The sequence below is a fragment of the Oryza sativa genome, chromosome 2 (assembly GCF_034140825.1).
Source record: "Oryza sativa Japonica Group chromosome 2, ASM3414082v1".
NCBI classification, from domain to species: Eukaryota; Viridiplantae; Streptophyta; class Magnoliopsida; order Poales; family Poaceae; genus Oryza; species Oryza sativa.
Window position 1 is genome coordinate 22,009,799 of NC_089036.1, and position 19,552 is coordinate 22,029,350.

General features: G+C 40.0%; 2 protein-coding genes across 2 annotated transcripts; one reads left to right on the forward strand and one right to left on the reverse strand.

Moving 5' to 3' along the window:
• Window positions 1-266: 266 nt before the first annotated feature.
• LOC4329710 (uncharacterized) lies at window positions 267-3,299 on the reverse strand. Its single transcript, XM_015770892.2, has 2 exons — window positions 3,131-3,299; window positions 267-1,743 (listed from the first exon to the last, which is right to left on the reverse strand). The coding sequence occupies exon 2, from the start codon at window positions 1,715-1,717 to the stop codon at window positions 629-631; it is 1,089 nt and encodes a 362-aa protein (XP_015626378.1). The 5' UTR covers window positions 1,718-1,743; window positions 3,131-3,299; the 3' UTR covers window positions 267-628.
• Window positions 3,300-14,097: 10,798 nt separating this feature from the next.
• LOC4329711 (uncharacterized) lies at window positions 14,098-19,336 on the forward strand. Its single transcript, XM_015769750.3, has 5 exons — window positions 14,098-14,794; window positions 16,151-16,806; window positions 16,891-16,977; window positions 17,585-18,559; window positions 18,738-19,336. The coding sequence occupies exons 1-5, from the start codon at window positions 14,686-14,688 to the stop codon at window positions 18,882-18,884; spliced, it is 1,974 nt and encodes a 657-aa protein (XP_015625236.1). The 5' UTR covers window positions 14,098-14,685; the 3' UTR covers window positions 18,885-19,336.
• The last annotated feature ends 216 nt before the right edge of the window (window positions 19,337-19,552 follow it).

Below are 19,552 nucleotides of genomic sequence, written 5' to 3' on the forward strand. Positions count from 1 at the left end.
TCAAATAAGACGAACGGTCAACGTCGGACACGGTTCCCCACGACTGCACTTATTTTGGGACGGAAGTAGTACCAACTTTCCCCAAACTTCTTCTCAATAGCAACAAACTGATATGACTGCTGTAGCGTTCCTGTCAAATCAACAGTAACAGGTTGCAGCATGGTAACAACAAACAAAAGATATGCTCATGGATGATAATAATAGCTAATAAGTCGCTAGGATCAAACGTGCGATCCACTAGAACATGGATACAAAACGGCAGCACATGACAAGCAAATATGCCCAATAAGTTTTCATGATGTTCATGTTTTGGAACAGCAATCGCTGCCAAACAAAAAAACCCATTTGCGTCGATCCAATGGAAGGAAAAGAAAAGGGCATTCACAAAATCCATGCAAGGCAGCACCGGAAAAAAGCAGCACTGTTTTTGCCCTATATAGGCATGAGCAGTGCCCTAACAGAGATCTCCGTCCAACCTGTATCCTCGGTTGCTGCCTGTCTCAGCAAAGAAAAAGGTACTGGAAGAACATGATGATCCTCTGAAAACCAGGCATCAAATGCCGCGGTATGTTATTTTGCCTCCCTTGCGGATGGATAGAATGAACAGAACCCGTGGTAGCTCCCTTTCTTAGATGCCATGTGTTGACCTTACATGAGTCACCACAGGATGGTACCGCCGCGAAGTCCTCCCTATGGCCCGAATACCACTGACACGTCCCCTTCGAGTGTTAGCTGAATCATGCTGGATATCAGAGGCAGCGACCGAGCTAGCTGTGACATTACGCCTAGGCCTCTCCCTGTACCTTCTGTAAGCTCTGGTGTATGAATCACCACTGGCAATTCTCCTGCCATGGCCAAATAAGGATGCCAAGAAGTCAATGCTGTCATCCAAACTACTATCTGATGACTCATAGAAGTCAAGCCTCTCATTCAGAGTGCGATCTAAGGATGTGAAGAAGTTGAGCCTCTCCTCCAAGTCATCTCCATCAGAAAGTAAATTGTTGTTGCTGCCACCATTAAACTCAACCACATAATCTCCCATAATGACAGCCCCTGGGGTCATGCTTCTGATAGTGCTAATGGCATCCTGCCGCTCTCTTTCACATTCAAACTTTTTCCACTCATCTGCATGTGCAGGATCAACTTCACGAGGTTTTGCTGAAGGATGCTTGGAATTCACATGCTTGCAAAGTTCTTTGTATGAACCAATGAATGAGCAGCCATCATGCATACAGGCTCTTTTCTTGCGATTGAGATACTGGCGAGCTGGTTCGACCACAGTCCATCCTTTGACATCCCCACGACAAAGAGGGCATGCAAGTTCCATTGCACATTGTTGCTTGCTGGCTGGCTGAGAATTCAAAGATAATGAAAGGCCAGGTGAAGACTCAATTAATACACTGTGGGCCAACTTCTCCTTTGCGTAAGCTTCTTTGAAGTGTTCGAGGCAGTTAGAATGCTGGTGGTTGGTACCACACATATATGGCCGGCAACCCTTGTGGTGAGAAGTACAGAGGAGGAGGACAGCATCATGTGGATGCTCCAGGCAAACTGGGCAAGAAGCTCCTTTCCATTCTTTTTTCTCAGAGACCAATGCTATATCATTTTGCTCGCATGTTCCTTTCATCTTCCAGCAGCAGGAAGGTAAATCACTAGAAGATGAAGATGATCCACGTCGACGAGCTGGGAGGTTCCGGCCCCTTGGAGATCTACCCATCTCTTCAAAATAATATAAGTAGGGAACTGCAGGATGGAAGGACAATTATATGTCAATGCTACATATTAAAATTGCGACTCTTGCACACTATTCAGGTGCTACTGAAGAATGCATGGACATAAAATTACCACCTGCACTTAAGTTTAGGACCCATTTATGTTAATGACTTAATGCTACAAATTAAAGTTGTGACTCTAGCACTCTATTCTAGTGATACTAAAGCATGCATGGATATAAAATCACTGCCTGCACTTAAGTTTAGGACCCATTTCGAAAGTATGATTCTCTCAAAGATATCATACGAGACACCATATCCAGTTAGTAGGAATTTCTGTTCTATGTAATCCCAATGCTACAAACAGGGCCTTAGATATTCAATTGCCACCAGAATAAATGGTAGGAAATTTACATATTTTGTTAGCAATAGATATGATATTCTTTGTACAGACTGCTAGGGCAACTTACTTTTGCTGCACAGATCCTATATACAAAAAGCTGGAGATTCTTATGGAGGGTAACAAATAAAGGATGGTTTCGGCAAATTCCCCTCCCATGCATCTGATTAACTTGACAAACATGGTGGAAAACTGAGACTGAGAGACAAGGAGCATCCAGCATGAAGGCAAGCTACCCAGTATGCATTCACCACTACAACCACACTTATCTTCCATAGTCCGCATTCACCACTGCAGTAAAGCCATACTTATCTTCCATGGAACATATTAGACAGCCTGAACATCACTTGGGGACATGCACAAAATGGGGGAAATGCAATAAAGAGAACATGAAAGAAGTTTAGGTAAATTTATTTAATTCAATCTGAAGCTATGGGAGTTTTCTTTAGTGTAAATTTTGTATCATACCTAAATGTCTTTAGGATATTAAAAAATAATTATTTCCACTAGATATGTCCCAAAAAGCGTATTGGGACCTTCATAGTTTAAACTCAACTGGCCTTTCACATGAAGCTTGCTAGGCATACAACGGAAAGTAGTAGAGTATGATACAATCAATATTGAACACACAAAACACACTAAAAAAAAATCAAAACCAATCATCAAAGCTATGCATATGGAAAATAGGTAAACCTTCAAAGCTCTGTAATATATCTGAAATGAAGCATCAAAATGAAGAAGAAAAGAGTACGATATTTTTCACATACATCAGAAACAGATTTAGCACATAATGTAACACAAACAATTGTACAGGCACATTCCCAGTGGCGGATCTAACATGGGACATGGGGGTTCGGTTGAAACCCCCCAAACCTTTTTGGGAACCATCAAACTGCTACTAGTATTAAGGTTAAGGCAAATTTCAAGAACGGAAGCTAGGGTTAACGCAAATTCGAGAAAGAGTGCGTGGGTCGAGAGAGAGAGAGAGAGAGAGAGATGGGAAAGAGGATCTGCGTACCGGATGCGGCGGAAGCAGCAGGGCGAGCGACGGCGACCCTCCTCGCTCGCTCGCTCGCCGGATGGATGGATGGGGATCGGCGGAGGCGGAGGCGGAGGCGGCAGCGGTGGGGAAGGGCAAACTGACGAGGTGGAAACTCACAGGATTACAGTACTCACTCACTAATGGTGAGGGTAAGTTAGTAATTTCGCCTAGTACTTAATCCCCCCGGATTGTTTGCACATACCATCCCCACGACCCCACCCTACCCAAACGTGGAAATCTGAAAATTTGAAATAACTAGAAAATGAGCTGACCAATTATAACTCAATATTTGTTATTTACGGTGTGTTTGATTCACGGTCATGCATGGATGGGATACGGCCATTCATATTTTATTGAACTAGAATAAATACCCGTGTGTTGCAACGGGTGAAGTCTATTTTAATTTTGTTGTTGTCATATAGTTTTAGTTAAGATGAAATTCGCTGTGGGAGTTCGCTTGGATATATATTTTATTAGAAAATCATGAGCTGCAGTTAGTAGTCCGATCGTCTCAAGTTAGCATGCGAGTTTTTTTAAACATATTTCTTATATGATTCCTTTTGTATTACTAAAAAGTGAATGATCTTAAAAAAGACTCAGATACGGATATGTATTTTCAAAAGTAAATAAACTTAAAAACCGACTAATACACGGATGACGTATCAAAATACCGACAAAAACATCTTCAGTTTTTATAATAGTAGAGATATGGCGATCTAAATTTTTGTTTGGTTTGTATATATATGATGACCAAATTTCTTGTTTGGTTGGAGGGATATAGTATGGATGGGAAAAGCCAAAAGTTTGTCATATATATTTTTTTATCAAAATATAATCATCCGATATCTTATTTAAAGATTTAATTATAGTAACAAATATAATTGTGTAATCAAATCATAAATTAGATAAATGGTTTAGGAGAAAAAATTTTTGGAGCTTTCTTAACAAAAAAAATCAAACCAACCGCGACCAATCAGAATAGGACAAAAACTTGATGGCTTCATCCAACCAAATCGGTCGGATGCACTCATCCAGCACATTGAGGGAATATTCCTTATTCCGGGCAGCCCCGTCCACCCTACCCTTCAACCAAAAAAAAAAAGGCGGCCATCTCCTATCCAGGCTACATAGTTTCTCATCATGTGTTGGTTAGCTTATCGGTTGTAGCCAAAATAATTAATTTTTTAGTGGCTTTAGTTTTCTTTTCATCATAGATTATTTTCCATCATTTTCTTTTAAACCCGCTACTAACATTGATATATTATCATAAATTATTTTTATTGCTTAGTTTATTTTTATATGCTTACCAATAATAGCTCAAACGATTAATAATATATCCTGATTAGTGGGTTTATTGTGCTATATAGTCTTGTTAACTTTAATAAATAGCTCAAGATGGTGTTAGGGAAAAGGTTGAGGGATGTTTTTGATAAACCTTGAGTTCCACTTTACACTCACGGCTGTTGTTGGCCCGATCTTTCGATGAGTTGATAATAACTACGATTTAGGAGAAACGTTGATGACCCGACTACAATCGTATAAGACGTTGCATTGCGCCTTATCGATCGATACACCTCTCCGTGGGTTGTTGATCTTGCCGATACAGATCAACCTTATTCCAGCAATAAAAGCAATCTGAATTACAAATAGGAATTGATGCAGATCAACCTTATTCCAGCAATAAAAAGAAAGCATAATATAATCTAGAATATATATCCATTTTCTTCTTGTTTTTATTAGATTAATTTCAAGTAACGTTGTCGGAGACAAAGTTTATTTCAATATGCAGAATGAGGATAAACCGATCTCATGAGGATATACGCATTTGTGTTGCTTACCTAATTGGTTAAAAGGAAAATATTTCTTCACTAAATCAACACTTGTTAAAGAGAGTTAATAAATTAATCTCAGCTGGTAGAAACAAAGGGGTGGTAAATATTTTTGCAACAGCACCAGGTGGTTTTAGCAACGACGACAGATCTCCTCCCGCTCCGTGCCAGTCCCGGCGGTAGCGGTGGCGGCCAAGGCGGAGGCGAGGAGGCACGTTGGGCGGCAGGCGGTGGCGAAGAAGATGGAGAGTTCGTCCGGGTTTGACTTGCTACTGTGCATTCGGTTTGTTTTACTGCTGATGTGTGACCTACGTGTGGGCTACTGTACTGCAGAGGTGCAAGGGAAAAACAGTCAGGTCACTATGGAAATGGATCCTCTGACTTTGGCTACAAAGTCACGGCCGTGCAGTTGGGTGATATCAGCCGTTGAGCCAATCTGACGGCTCTTATTTACGTGCCTTTGCTGATTGCCGAAGCAGGCCAAGCCGGCTGTAACATCTTCAAATTTTAAACTATAATTTGATTGCATCATGCTGGCTTTTGACTAGATTAGGGTAATTTAAAAATTTATTTGATTCTTAATTGGTTTAAGTGTTACTTCTTAGAACTCTACTAATTTACCCTAACTATTCCCTTTATTTTAAACCTTAGTGAATTTGAGCAAATTCTCTCAAATTCCAAACTTCAAATTATTCCCTTAGTTTATCCTATTAATAGTGAGAATTTGCTATACTTCAAACCCTAGTGAAACCCCTCCAAACTCAGAGATTAAATTCATTCTTTTCTAGGGAAATATTTAAAAAATTCTGAAAACACTGTTCATTGCACTCAAGGTGCTCGATGAAATGCCTAGCCCAGCTAGAGCAGCCCAACCTCTACCCAATCTTGCACAAAGTTTAGATATGGTCCTTGGGGACCACAATCTACTCAAAGCCGTGGTTTTCTTTGTCTCTTCCTCCCCTTCACGCATGCTGCCTAGCGTCCGACTTAGCCACGCGCCGAGCCGCCGCGTGTCGGCCTCGGGACCGCTTGCGCGTGCCCAACCGCCTTGGCGCACCGCCAGCCGCACGACGCTCTCAGACCGCCGCCGCCACACCAATTTTGGCGACGACAAAGCCGGGACTACCTCCGCCGCACGACGCCGTGCACGCCCGTCCAAAGCCGCCGCCGAGTCCGATTTTGATTCTACCCGGGGTGAATCGAGCCAAGACTTGCCGCACGGTTGAATTAAAGATAGACTGTGGTTTCCCCTCTCACAATTCAAACCAATCACCGCCGAGCCGGCCATTTTAACCCTCGTCGCCGCCGCGCGTCGCGCCTAGATTGGCGCCAACACGTCGCCAGTCGTTTCTACCCGTGGTCAAGCCAATCCTTCGTCGGTAAGTATTCGAACGTGGCCTCCCGCCACTCAAATTGATCTTGCCCGCCCTCTCACAGCCTCTGCCACCTTTGCCCCATCCAATTCCCGAGCTCATCCATGGCGATGATGGCGTCTGAGCTCATCCTTTCCCCCTGGCCCTATAAATAGGACCCCAATCCCTTCCTTGTCCATCATCGATCATCAACAACCATAGCCCCACAACCCCGAAGCTTTGCTTCACCAATCCATATCATCAACCATTCTCGCTCGTCGGTCGAACACCTTGTGCGCGATCGACTCCACGCCCTTTCAACCATCCTCCACCCTAAATAACCCTTAGAACATCTTATATCAGCTATGTTCTATCATACTAAGTCCTAACCGAAGCCCTGCATCGAGCTCTACCTCGCCGCACCGAGCGGAGCACCGTCGCCCCTGCTCTGCTCTGTTTTTCGCCGCCGAGAAGTTTTTCCGGCCGCAATCCTTCATCTCAGCTTATCTCGGTGAGTTCTTTCGTTTAAACCATCTATATACTCCCTAGATTCCATTTTAGCAATTAGTTTGCACTACCATGCCACCCTCTGGGCTGCCGACGTGAGCACGATCGCCGCCAATGGAGGCGCTCGTCGGCAAGTATTTTTTGCACCTTGCCGAAGGTCGGCAAGCTACCTAAATCCCTCTAGGAACTTCGTAGATGCTCTAGGAGCCCTCCCCGAGCCTTGTCTAACTCTCACTACCCCGAACACCTTCACAGCTTAACCATGTCACCGCCACCCTAGCCGCCAGCCCAACCACATACCAAATTAACCCCTCCGCTGCCGCTCACCATCGCTGGAGAACCCTAGCTCCCTCCCCTCCTCGGCCGCAACCCCTTCTCTCCTCTATCGCCGCTGCAATCCCAAACCCTAGCGCCGCCGGCCGCATTTGGGGATCGGCTGGAGGTTGAAGAAGAGAAGAGAGAGAGAGAGAGAGAGAGAGAGAGACTGACAAGTGGGACCCACACACAGTGCCATTTCACATTTAATTGATTTTCAAACTTTAGAAGCCAATATCTTTTAAAATATAGATCCAATTCCAGTGAAACTTGGACAAAAATTCTTCTAAAATCATTCTCTATCTTTTGAGACCCCTTTTGCTATTTTTCTATTTTATTCTATTTTCTCTATTTTTCTTATTTTTGGATTTTATTTGAATTCCTTTTGAATTTGAATTTTATATGTCTAACCCTAGGTCTTGAGGATTCTTCTGACATACTAGATAATATCAGTCAATCTCAGGACATTGAGCAAGGCCAGTTACTATACACCTTTTGATCATTTAAGCCTATATTTTATAAATTATTTATTTATAGCCTTCTATTCAATACTCTATTTTATATACACAATTTAACCATAGAAACCCAGATAATTTAGTATTGCTTATTTTGCTTACAATCTGGCTAAAATATCTTATCCTTAGATTGGGACAGTACGTTAGAATTGGATGATTTCCGGGTGGATAGTATTGTCTCGATCGATATAGTTATTACCAGGTACTTATGTCGAACAAACGGGTACGACCGCAGTTTCTAGAATGCGGACAGACCTATTTATTATGTTAATTAGCAATGTGGTACCTCTGTATAGTGGTTCTTATTTTTAAGTCCTCGCACAGGAGGCAACTATAGCCGCGAAGAGCAAATTTAACCATTACCATGTATAGGTAAATGGTTTGTGATACTCAAGTATAAATTATATGGTATATTTCTAAACCCTGATCGAGATGACGTGGTGTCATACGATCAGTTCCCTTTGAATACCTCAGGAACGCCAGAACTCCTCTTGCTGCTGTTAACATTACGTTCAGAGCATATGAGGATATAAGTTCATGGAACAGTTGCCACAATTGTTAATAACCTAATACTGGGCCATGACTAAAGCTGATGATTATCATCAAGTCGTGGACTGCTGGTAAATCGTACATCTGCTGCAGTAGAATATCTTTGAAACTATTCGAATAGCCGTACTCATGGAATTGAGTACCGGGACTCATATGGTACCCTGGTTAGAAATTTAAAGTCTACGTATTTATAAATTCTTGCTATAATTCTTCCAAATTGTTTATTACTGCTTTTTGCAAAGAACCCTACTATATGCTAATGCATAACATATTTCCATGATAACTTGCTGAGTATTGTGAATACTCATCCTTGCTCTTATAACCCCTTTTTCAGATTTGGGTCAAGAGGAGGACCCCTATGACTATTACTACGATGACCCCGATAACTTAGAGAATCCCTAGAGGTTATACCTCCCTAGTCAGAATGTATAAAAACTTCCGCTGTGTATTAGTTCTACATATGATTAATTAGGTGAGTACCTATTATTGTAAAACCCTTAGTATTGTAAAACTTTAACGTATGCAATGAAGAACCAGCTATATTGTATGTATCAATATTTACTGATCTAGAGATTGATACATTAATTTTAGTCAGATCCAAGTAATTAGTTCTGGGACCCGACACCGGCCCATCAACTCCACGATGGTCTTTCGCTGTACGTTGTTGCCTGCAAAATAAGGGGTACTAGCAGATGAGTGAACTTCAATCTAAGGACAAAACTGAATACATAACTAAAATAAAGGCGATGCATTGTAACACAAGCTCCATAACTAAATAACTAGTTTTCAAAAAATAAAAAAACCAAAATAACTCTGTAATATTAAGGTATCACAAATAATAAGCATGTAGTAGTCATATTTTACTGCTCGATCCATAATGCTCTCTACTAGTCTTTTCTTCCTTACTTCACCACACAGAAATTGGTCCATGGTAAAAATTGGATTTTCAGTTGACTGCTTCTTTTACAACGTAGAAGGGAAGAACCAAGACAGGAAAAATAAGATTTGGAGTGTTATATTCGGTGATACCTTTTATTAGAAAAAAAAACTCTGGCGACAAAATAAGAATTGGCGTGGTTCTACAGAGCTGATGGGCCGGCCAAGCTTGCTTCAGCGATCAGCACAAGAAGCATATAAGAGCCGCTGGATTGGTTCAATGGTGGATACAACGCGGACTGCACGGCCGTGACTTTGTGGTCGAAGTCAGAGGATCCGCTTCCGGTCACTATTATATAGAATGACATGCCTAAATTCTGTATTTGGTTTCTTACCATAAAAGGTGGACACACACGATCTCATACAATGCATCAAACTTATATGTTATCGTGAACGTCGAGTTACACTTAACATGTACCAGTATGCATATCTAACCAATTATGATCTACCGATCCGAAGAGCCTAACCAAAATAGGTCAGCATGAGCAACATCAAGACAATGAACGTGTGCTATGTGAATCTTCTTTATATTTGTTACTAAAAAATAATAGCATCTTACTTTGGAGGACAAAAATTTATTAGAAAAAAATCCAAATAACCCCATAGACTTTATTTGAAAGTCCATCTAGCATTCTAAAGTTTGAAACCTTACATTTAGCATCCTAAATTTTATAATACCGTTCATATCGGTCCCTAAGGTGTTTTTACAAAGTGTTTTTTTATTTAATTTGCATATACATTAGCTGAGATTTGATCATGTGACATACGTACTGGACATACATGTTAAAATTTTCACTTAAATATAATCTTTCTTTTTACCCCTTATTCGCTCTTACTTACAAGAAAAGTACCGGCGTAACAATAGTATGACATCACTGTATATTATAAATTGACAACCTACAATTGATGATACATAAATATATTATATTAGTTGTTTAAAGCCGTTTGTTTAAGTTCCTAAATACACAAAAACCACTATCCAAAACTGAACAGAGGTATGCATATGGTTGTTTAAATATCATGGCAGACCTTTGTTCGGTTTTAAAGTTTAGGGTGCCAAATGGACTTCCATTTGAAGTTTTTTATGCGGGGGGTAGTTGGATTTTTTTTTTCAAATTTTATTTGGTTTATATCCATATAGGAAAAATTTCAGAAAAATGGCATATGTATCCTCGTGGTGAAATTTACATCTAACTTTACTTTTGAAGGTTTTTATTCATGCATCGATTTTAGGGTGTCTATCCTTATAGACTTTTTATTGTGATATTGTAATTGCCTTTATAAGCTCATTAAATTGGGCAACAATTAGGACAAATAAATATAATGATATTCCACAAAGGCCTATAACCTCGATAGTAAAGCTCATTCGTCAACTTTGGCACTGAATTATCCTCTGCTGTCACCTTCTATGCTTCCATCTCCTTGTATTTGTCTTCTTTCTCTCTATTCACAGTAAATTTAACCTAACCACACATATTATGGTCTAAGTTACACAATATCACAGAAATTTTAGCATGTGACAAATAATCATAAAATATCATAAAACCACACTATTGATCATTTTGACTTTGATCTAACACATTTTTAGTTCTACAATCACATATAATATTCATGAGTTTTCTTTATCCATCATATAAATGTTGCGTCCATGTATGTATAGCATTTTAAAATTTTGATATAGGATCATGTCAAATTGGTTAACAATGTGGTTTTGTGAAGCTTTAGAACCATAATACCTGGGATTATGCATCACGTGTCAAAATCCCCATGGTTTTGTGCAACTTTGACCATAATTAAGTGGGGTTTTATGAAATTTACTCGTTTTTTTTTTGCCCCTTTACTAGACCAGCTTAGCATATGGATAAATAATATAAGATGATTTCATGGGGTTGTAATTAAAGGCCTATTATCATAAGAAATCTTCTTTTCTAAGGACATTACAATAAGTTGGTCATGACACTGCCATATCATTATCTATGCTATAAATACTTGAAAAGTATGCACAACCTTTGTACTGTTACAAAATATTGAGGCTTCTAGCCAATGTTATCAGCATATTTAATCCATCGTCACTTCTTTTCCATACATCGTTGTACATAAACACATCATAGAAATAATATTATAGAGCTTGTGTCCCTATTTCATATTGGTGACATTGATTCATGGTGTGAGAGGTCCTATTTGTATATATAAGTGTTTCATAGAAAACATAATCAAATAGGCCTTACTCATGAATCATGATAGTCGTGTTTAAGTAAAGGTGCATTATGTGTCTGATAACCAAAAAAGTACACAAGCCAACAAATCTATGACATGTCATTGTTGCCATGTTCTAATTATGAAAGAAGGAAGTAAAAATGACATAGCAAACACAACCATTGTCATCATGAATTGACTGCCAAAGTTTATAACTACCCTTTACATAACACTGTTTTTTTTTGTTATGTTTTGCTTGTAATAACCTCTTCATTTTCAAAAGAATAAATTTCACAAAACTATAAGTATTTTGTACAATTTATCACGAACTACAGATTTAAGAGCTTGTTTCACAAAACTACAGATGTAAGAACTTGTTTCATAAACTTATAGATTTAGTGTATTCGTTTATCACCGAACTACACATTTAGTGTCTTAATTTATCACAAAACTATAGGTTTTATGTCTCCATTATAAAACCTATAGCTTTGTGATAATGGAGACAATAAACCTGCAATTTTGTGATAAATGAAGATATTAAATTTGTAGTTTTGTGAAACAAGTTCTTAAATATGTAGTTTTGTGATATATGTGCAAAGTACAAGTAGTTTTGTGATAAACAAAGACACTGAATCTGTAGTTTTGTGAAACAAGTTCTTATAAATTTGTAGTTTTGTAATAGATCGTATAAAGTATTTGTAGTTTTACAAAATTTACTCTTTTCAAAAATATATTCTTGCAGTATAGGATTCCCGCATGGTTCACCAACCAAAAGACCAAAGGAGAGGTGTATGAGGGATTGAGGGGAGCATTATGCAAATACACTAGTAAGTGATAATTCCATAAAAAAGCTAGAGGTTACTTCCAAGCACACTAAGGCCCTGTTTGTTTCAGCTTAAGATTATTGTAATCTAGATTTATAGAATTAGATTACTATAAGCTGGATTATAATAAGCCGACATAGAATAAGCTACTAGCTGTTTGTTTCTCTGGATTATTATCTGTTTGTTAGTTGTTAGTCACCCAATAATCTAAAATAAGCACCTTTAGAGTGGCTTACCAGATTATAGTAATCTGGCTTATAGATTATAATAATCTATCATAATAAGCTATTTGTTTATTTCAGCTTACTCATAATAATCCAGATTATAATAATTCTAAGCTGAATCAAACAGGGCCTAAGTCTCTGAAGATTGTTGTTATGAAGGTAGGGCTTGGCACGATGAGTCGATGACTAGAAATAGTAGTGGATGAGCTCAATATGGTTGGACGACAAGAGAAGAGAACTATAGGACGGTGAGAAGGAGGAATGAAGAAAATGGAAAGGGACAAGAAGGCCACAATGGTATATATCAAACACAATACTATGTTTTAATATGTTATTTTTACAATTCAGTTTGTAGATTCTTAGTGCCCTTATTTAAAGAGTTAATTTTTAGAGTACTATAAATTATTTTTTCCCTTATCTTTGCTTACCAGTCTTGACAAACTAAGTTAAAATAAGAAGTAAACATAACACAGAAATAGGGGGAAAACGTATGTCTAGATAAGATCCACTTTCACTTCACCCATAAAAAGGGGGAAATCAAATTGCTTAGCATTACCAATAAAAGCAATGTAATCATAACTATTCAACTCGATCAACCAAATTGTCCAAACACAACCAAAATGGATACACATGAGGACTCCGGCTTGCAACCGATGATGCAATCTTAGACTAATTAATAATAGCTTTTCGACACCTAAAATCCATACAGAGAATTGGTAACAATTACATGGAATTCCTAATTACATATGGTTTCTCCCCAAATCAATTGAGTGCATCAGTGCAATAGGTAGACAACTCCTATAACCACCACAAATATATGCATAATCTTTTAAAAGTTATCTTTTTTTTTGTTTGTGCCCCTTTTGAAACCCAAGCATCAGTCACTTCAATTCACCAAGTTGATCTTGAGCTATTTCTCAACAGATTCATAGGACTATCGACCAAAGAGGAAGTGTTCCTTTGAAGGAGATTGGAGGAGGTGGTGACCCTAGTATCTATTGCGTATGAATTGTCCGCTATGTTTAGGGAAGCCATTGATGACCGGTGAGGATCGTAGGGTTTAAGGTGGCTACTAGTGAAAAGGAGGATGAGAGGAATATACAAAAGTGAGGAGGGAGAGGAAGAAGATGGGCGATGACAAGAAGGTTATAGTAGTATATCGACTTTGCTTCTTCTTTTTTTTTTCAGTTTCTAGATTTTGAGCAACATTCTTTAAAGTGACATTTTTTATAGTGGCATAAATAAAAACATTCTCTATCTACCAATCTTTATTCATTCAGTTAATATAAAAAATAATATTGAAAACAAGGAAGAACAACTATCTAGATAATACCCACTTTCACTTCACCAACCATTAACAATAATAAAAAAAATAAACATACAATATATTATCTACACAGCAATATCATACTAATTTAATTTGATTAGTTAAATCGTAATAAGAGAAAAATAGGCACAACACATACACAACCACCCTGACTCTAAGATAAAGTTCATCTAGAAGACTACCGGTAGTAATAACGCGTGAGTTTTCTATTCCAATGAAAAAAAAAGGAGAAGGAAAAACCGTATCTAACTAAGTATAGCCACCGTGGTAGCCAAGAGCCCCCCCACGACTTAATCCTATAAAACCCCCGCGATAATAATCCGCAACCTAGCTCCCCCCACCCCCTCCCTTTTTCTCTCTTTTCTTTTTGTTGTTTTCTCTCTCGCTCGCTCTCGCGTTGCGCCTGCGCCCCTTCCACCCCGCAGCCGCCGGCCGCTTCCAATTCGACTCCTCCCCCTCGCCGCCGCGGAAGCCGCCGGGCCGCGCGCCGCCGCCGATTCCCCGGCGGATTCGAGAGACTCGTCCGCCGATCAGAGGAGAGGAGAGGAGGCACCCGCCTCCAGGAGTAGAGGAGGAGGAGGAGGCGGCGTGAATTTGTTTTTTTTTTCTTTTTTGGTGTGTGTGGGTGTGTGAATTGCGGTTCGTGTGGTTCGTGTCTAGTGGGTGAGGCACCCCCCCTAGGGTTTGAGGGCGGCCTCGCTAGGGTTTGGGCCCCCCCGCGCGAGGGGAGGGAGGAGGAGGCTGCCCTAGCGGAGGAGGAGGTGGAGGTCGCCCCCTGGTGTTGTGGGGAGGAGGAGGCGGCTGAGGCGGAGGTCGGTGTGGTGTGGTTGTGGTGTCGCATTGCGGAGGACGATTGATTGTGCTGGTGGGCGCTGATTGGATCGGAGGGAGGAGGAGGAGCCATCCCTCTCTCCCCGCCGTTGCTAGGTGGGTAGATGGTGAGAGGCGCCGGCTGCCATGGAGCAGGACTTACCGGCGCTCAAGCCGCAATGGCTGGTGCAGGGCCAGGTCACCACCACGGGAGCCGCCAACCTCTGGACCGTAGCTTCGCCCCGCCCAGGCCCAGGTGAGCTCCACTGGCCTTGCCAATTTTGTGTTTTTTTTTCTTTTCCTTTGTTGCACTTGTGATTGCTAGTATGCTATAAATGTGATATATATCCCCTTTTGGGAATTGCTATGTGTTATATACTGTATAGTGGCATCAGGATATCGGTGTGAAACCGGTGATAGTTGTTGATTCATTCCATAGCAATCAGACATGAGTTTAGGGTTTTTTGGTGGTTCTGTATTGAGATGTTCATGGGAGCAATCTTCTCTTAATGTACTCTCTAACTCGTAGTTTTGGTTGATATGATTGAATTTGTTATGTAGTTTCATAATTGATTATTAGGTGACTGATATGGAAAAGTTAAGAGTAATCAGGTAGATTTCATCTGTATCTTTTTACAACCAATGTGTCCTGTATCACGAAATAATGCTTATTGTTTGAGTGCTATAAGGTGTTTCTAGGCACATGCTCTGTTGGTGTCACTGAAATGTAACAAAGCTTAAGATACTACTCTCTTCAAATAACTGTAAACATATAGTGATATTGTTGAAAATCTTATCATGCTTGCCACAACTTATCTACAAGAGAGACATACTTTAGTTATATGCACACCAAGCAAGTGATTACTACTCAATTTATGACATGTTTGCCTCTATTAATTATATACATGTCAATGTAATAATATCACCGATAACATTTAACAAAGTTCATTTGGTGGGCCTAGAAAAACTGAAGTGATAAGTATTTGTAATCTTTATAAAATGACATGACATTTTATTTTGACCATATGGAATAGAGTACAGAGAAGTTTCTTTGGCTGTATCAGTTGATTTATTGTAGTGCTTAGTTTTTTTCCCGATAACAAACACCATGCTTTGCATTGAGGATGTTTGTAGAGTACAGAGAAGTTTCTTTGGCTGTATCAGTTGATTTATTGTAGTGCTTAGTTTTTTCCCGATAACAAACACCATGCTTTGCATTGAGGATGTTTGTGATGTTTAGTTTCCACTGATATCACTGGATTTATGGTAGTGCTTAGTTTTTTTTCCTGATAACAAACACCATGCTTCGCATTGAGGATGTTTATGCTATTTAGTTTCCAGTGATATCACTGGATTTATGGTAGTGCTTAGTTTTTTCACGATAACAGAAACCATGCTTCGCATTGAGGATGTTTATGCTGTTTAGTTCATAGGGATGTTTATGTTGTTTAGTTTTCAGTGCTATCATTGTAGGGCTTCGCATTGAGGATGCTTATGCTGTTTAGTTTTTAGTGATATCATTGTCCGTCAAGTCTAAGACACTTATTTCCGAATTTGGTAAACTATATATGATCATTTACATTGGTAACAAATATTTTCTTGGCATTTTCAGATAACCAAGGTAGGGGTGGTTCATCAAGGAACCATTCATCATCTGGCCACCACCGTGACCAGAATTCTAGGACATCTTCGTCACGGATTTCCTCAAATGGGCCCCGTAAACATGACCGGGACCGGGATGGTATGGGAAAGTCGAGGGGTTATGCAAGTTTTGGTAGAAACAGGGAAAGGGAGCGAGAGAAAGAATTTGACTCCCGTGACAGAGAGAGTAGGTCCATTACAGCAGACGGTTTTGGGTCGTTTAGTACATGTAGACCGGAAAGGGATAGATTGAATCGTTCCCGCTCGAGGACAGATTCATGGAATAAAGGTGTAGTTAGTCCAAATAATTGTAATACCTCTAGAAACAATACTGGTACTGGTGGCTCCTTTGAACGAGAATTTCCACAGCTGCCTTTTGATGACAAGAGGCAAGATATCAACAGAGTACCATCTCCTGCCTCTCCAATTCAGAGAACTGTTGCACCGGATCGTTGGAATTCACTGCTAGCGGATGTCCCTGGCTCAAGTGAGCCAAAGAAAAACCTGGGTGTATCTTCTGTATTACGACCGGCTCCTAGTAAACAGCCTGAGGCAGCGCCGAACAGCGGGATCTCATTGAGCATGGCGGAGACTGTGATGCAAGTTCCTTTGTCAGTTGGGCCTCAGGTATTGCACATAATGAGTTTTTTGATACATTTTGCGATTATCTCTTGGCTTTCTGGATTCATGTGCATATTCTTCTCCTAACAGTTATCGATGGAAGCCCAAAAGATGGAAGAAATCAGTTTAAGACAGAACACTCTAAGGCCTATGACATCTCCAGCAATCAAATCTTCAGTAAGTTATATTTTTCCTTGACATCAAAATAATGATTCACATTTAGTAGGTGTCTATTGTCTGCCATCATTTGTGATTAACTTTTGGTCTTTGGCGAGAGTCTAATTGATTTCCATTAAATGTTGGCACTTCTATTTGCCAAATACTTTAGTGATCCCATAAATGAACTTATAAAGAGTTTTTATTGTTGGGATGGATATTTCCTATCACCATTGTTGCACAGAAAACATTTTTCATTGTTCATGGTGTAATTACCATTTGGAAATATCCTAGACGGTTTACAATACCATGAGTGAGATAGAGACTATCATGCCCCCTGGTATATAGGTGTTAAAACTACTCAACATGATATATAAAAGCTGCAACTATCAGTTCCTAGTAATCCCTAATTCTATGGATGCTCTGCTGTTATTCCCAGTTCAGTGGTTCGATCTTATCCACAACCACCTTATTTGCTAGCAGTGAGTCCCCACCCCACCCCCCCACCCCCCCCCCCCCCAAAAAAAAAAGTGTTTTGTGTTAAGCTGCTGCTTCTAGTTATGTTTTGTTTCACCACAACTTCTGCAGCACTGGGTGTTCTGATTAAGTAATTCATTTCATTATTCAGGTAACAAATTCTTCAAAAACAAAAGGTGTGAGAAATGGAGATCCTTCTGGTCCCATCAAGGCACATCAATCATTAATACCGTCCACAAATGGCTCTGCTCGAGCTCCAGTTAAAACTGATCTTTCAAAGGTATCTCACGCAGGAAATCTAAAAATCCTCACCCGAGAGCAAAACTGTACTATACACACTGCCAAAGACTGTCCTGACAATCCTATGAGTCCTCCTCCAGCTCCTGTTGCTTCAGTGGAACCACTGAAAAAGCCATGTGTTAGCCAAAAGCTTAAGGTTGCCACCCATGACATTCCTCTCTCTATACTGCAAAGTGCTTATGTAGATAAAAAATTAAATGCAAGAGATAAGCATAGATTCTTTGAGTCGTTGAGGATCAAGTCTTCAAATGGTTCAAGCTCAACTGCTGAGTCAGGTTGTCCATCACCATCCAGTGTAGCTGATGTGAAACAAGATTCTTGTCTTAATGTTGGAAAAGATGTATCCTTGTATCATTCTGGAAAAGATATATCCTTATATCATTCTGGAACAAAATGTATGGGAAATGGAAAGTGTTCCTGTGAAGAAGCAAATTCTTCTGATGGATCTCAGAGGCATCTGTCTGATAATGAGAACAATTCATCCTTGGATCACACTGCAGATGGGGTTTCTCAGAATCTTCTAGTAGAAAGCAGGTCCATCTCATCATCTGAACCTTCTGATAGGGGAGATGAATTCCGGGTGTTCCTATCAAACAATACCGAAGGCAGTTCATCATCAGCACCTGCTGATTCAGATGATGGGTACAAGAGATCCCAGTCTGGCAGTGAGGAAGCTAGTTCATCCTCAGAGACTACCGAACCAGGAGATGAGGAGCATCCAGCTGAGGATAGTCTTCCTGCTGATTTTGTGGCTTTCATGATATCTCTCGGCTGGGAAAAAGACAAAAAGGTGGAACCTTTGGGACTGGAAGAGATTGCTGTCACTGTAAGTTTCCATTTGCATCCTAGTTTCTCATTGGTCTATCTTTGTTTTCCTTAAACAAAAAATAATTGTTCAACATGCCCACTTCACCAAAGTTAGAATCTGATAGTGTTTCAGTAATCTTTATTTACTTAGAAACTTCTGCTATCATTTTGTTGTGACACTTGTTCTAATCTTTCAGGTGAGGGCTAATGAGGAGCTAGAGCAGAAACTTTTGTCCATGGAAGACAATGCCAACATCAAGATCGTTCTCCTGTATATCTATTCGGGCAGAGGGCTGGATAAGGAGCTGATGAAGCCTAACGCAGGGGATAAAAACAATGCTTGAAGAACGCAGGTGCTAGGGAGTAAGGCCACAGTAGCTATCTGCAAAAAAATGCATTGCCAATCACACATCAGTGAGCAATTGGGCGTTGGTTTTGTTTGGATGCTGAGAAGACAGGTAGCAAAGGGAGTCTTGGCCTGAATTTTGTCTTAGATTAACAAGTCAAGATTATTTTTTTTCCTCTATTGACGCTTGTCCAGCAATTTGGGGAGGTGGGGGTTCACTGGTAGCTCTGACAATTTTTTGCTTGATAAAACAGAGGAAGTTTAGGATTTGTCGTCTTTTTCCCAGGAATACCAAAATGTAAGTCCGGTTATTGGAGGCGCATGGCTGTGCTGTCCTTTAAAAAGAATAGGTTCAAGTTTTCCCCCTTCTCAGGGCTTATCTTTGTTTTGGAAAAAGATAAGATGGGTTTTTAACATGAGGAAAGGTGAATAGTTATATTGGTCTCAAAAGGTCTGTCTCCTTTTGTGTCTCTCGTTCGTTTACTGTGGTGTGTTTAGTTGTTGTTTCTCGGTGTTCCCTTCATAAGATAATCTTCAGGGAGATGCATTCTGAGCGTGCATGATAGTAACATCTAATGATCTTGCTTTGATCCAGCAGTTCTCAATTACTAATGATCTTGCTTTGATCCAGCAGTTCTCAATGGGCAGACATTTGCTGATCATCCT

Coding starts and splice junctions, on each gene's coding strand:
- LOC4329710 (XM_015770892.2), bottom strand. CDS start 1,717: ATGGGTAGATCTCCAAGGGGCCGGAACCTCCCAGCTCGTCGACGTGGA.
- LOC4329711 (XM_015769750.3), top strand. CDS start 14,686: ATGGAGCAGGACTTACCGGCGCTCAAGCCGCAATGGCTGGTGCAGGGC. Junction 14,795..16,150: donor TTCGCCCCGCCCAGGCCCAG/GTGAGCTCCACT, acceptor TGGCATTTTCAG/ATAACCAAGGTAGGGGTGGT. Junction 18,560..18,737: donor TGGAAGAGATTGCTGTCACT/GTAAGTTTCCAT, acceptor CTAATCTTTCAG/GTGAGGGCTAATGAGGAGCT.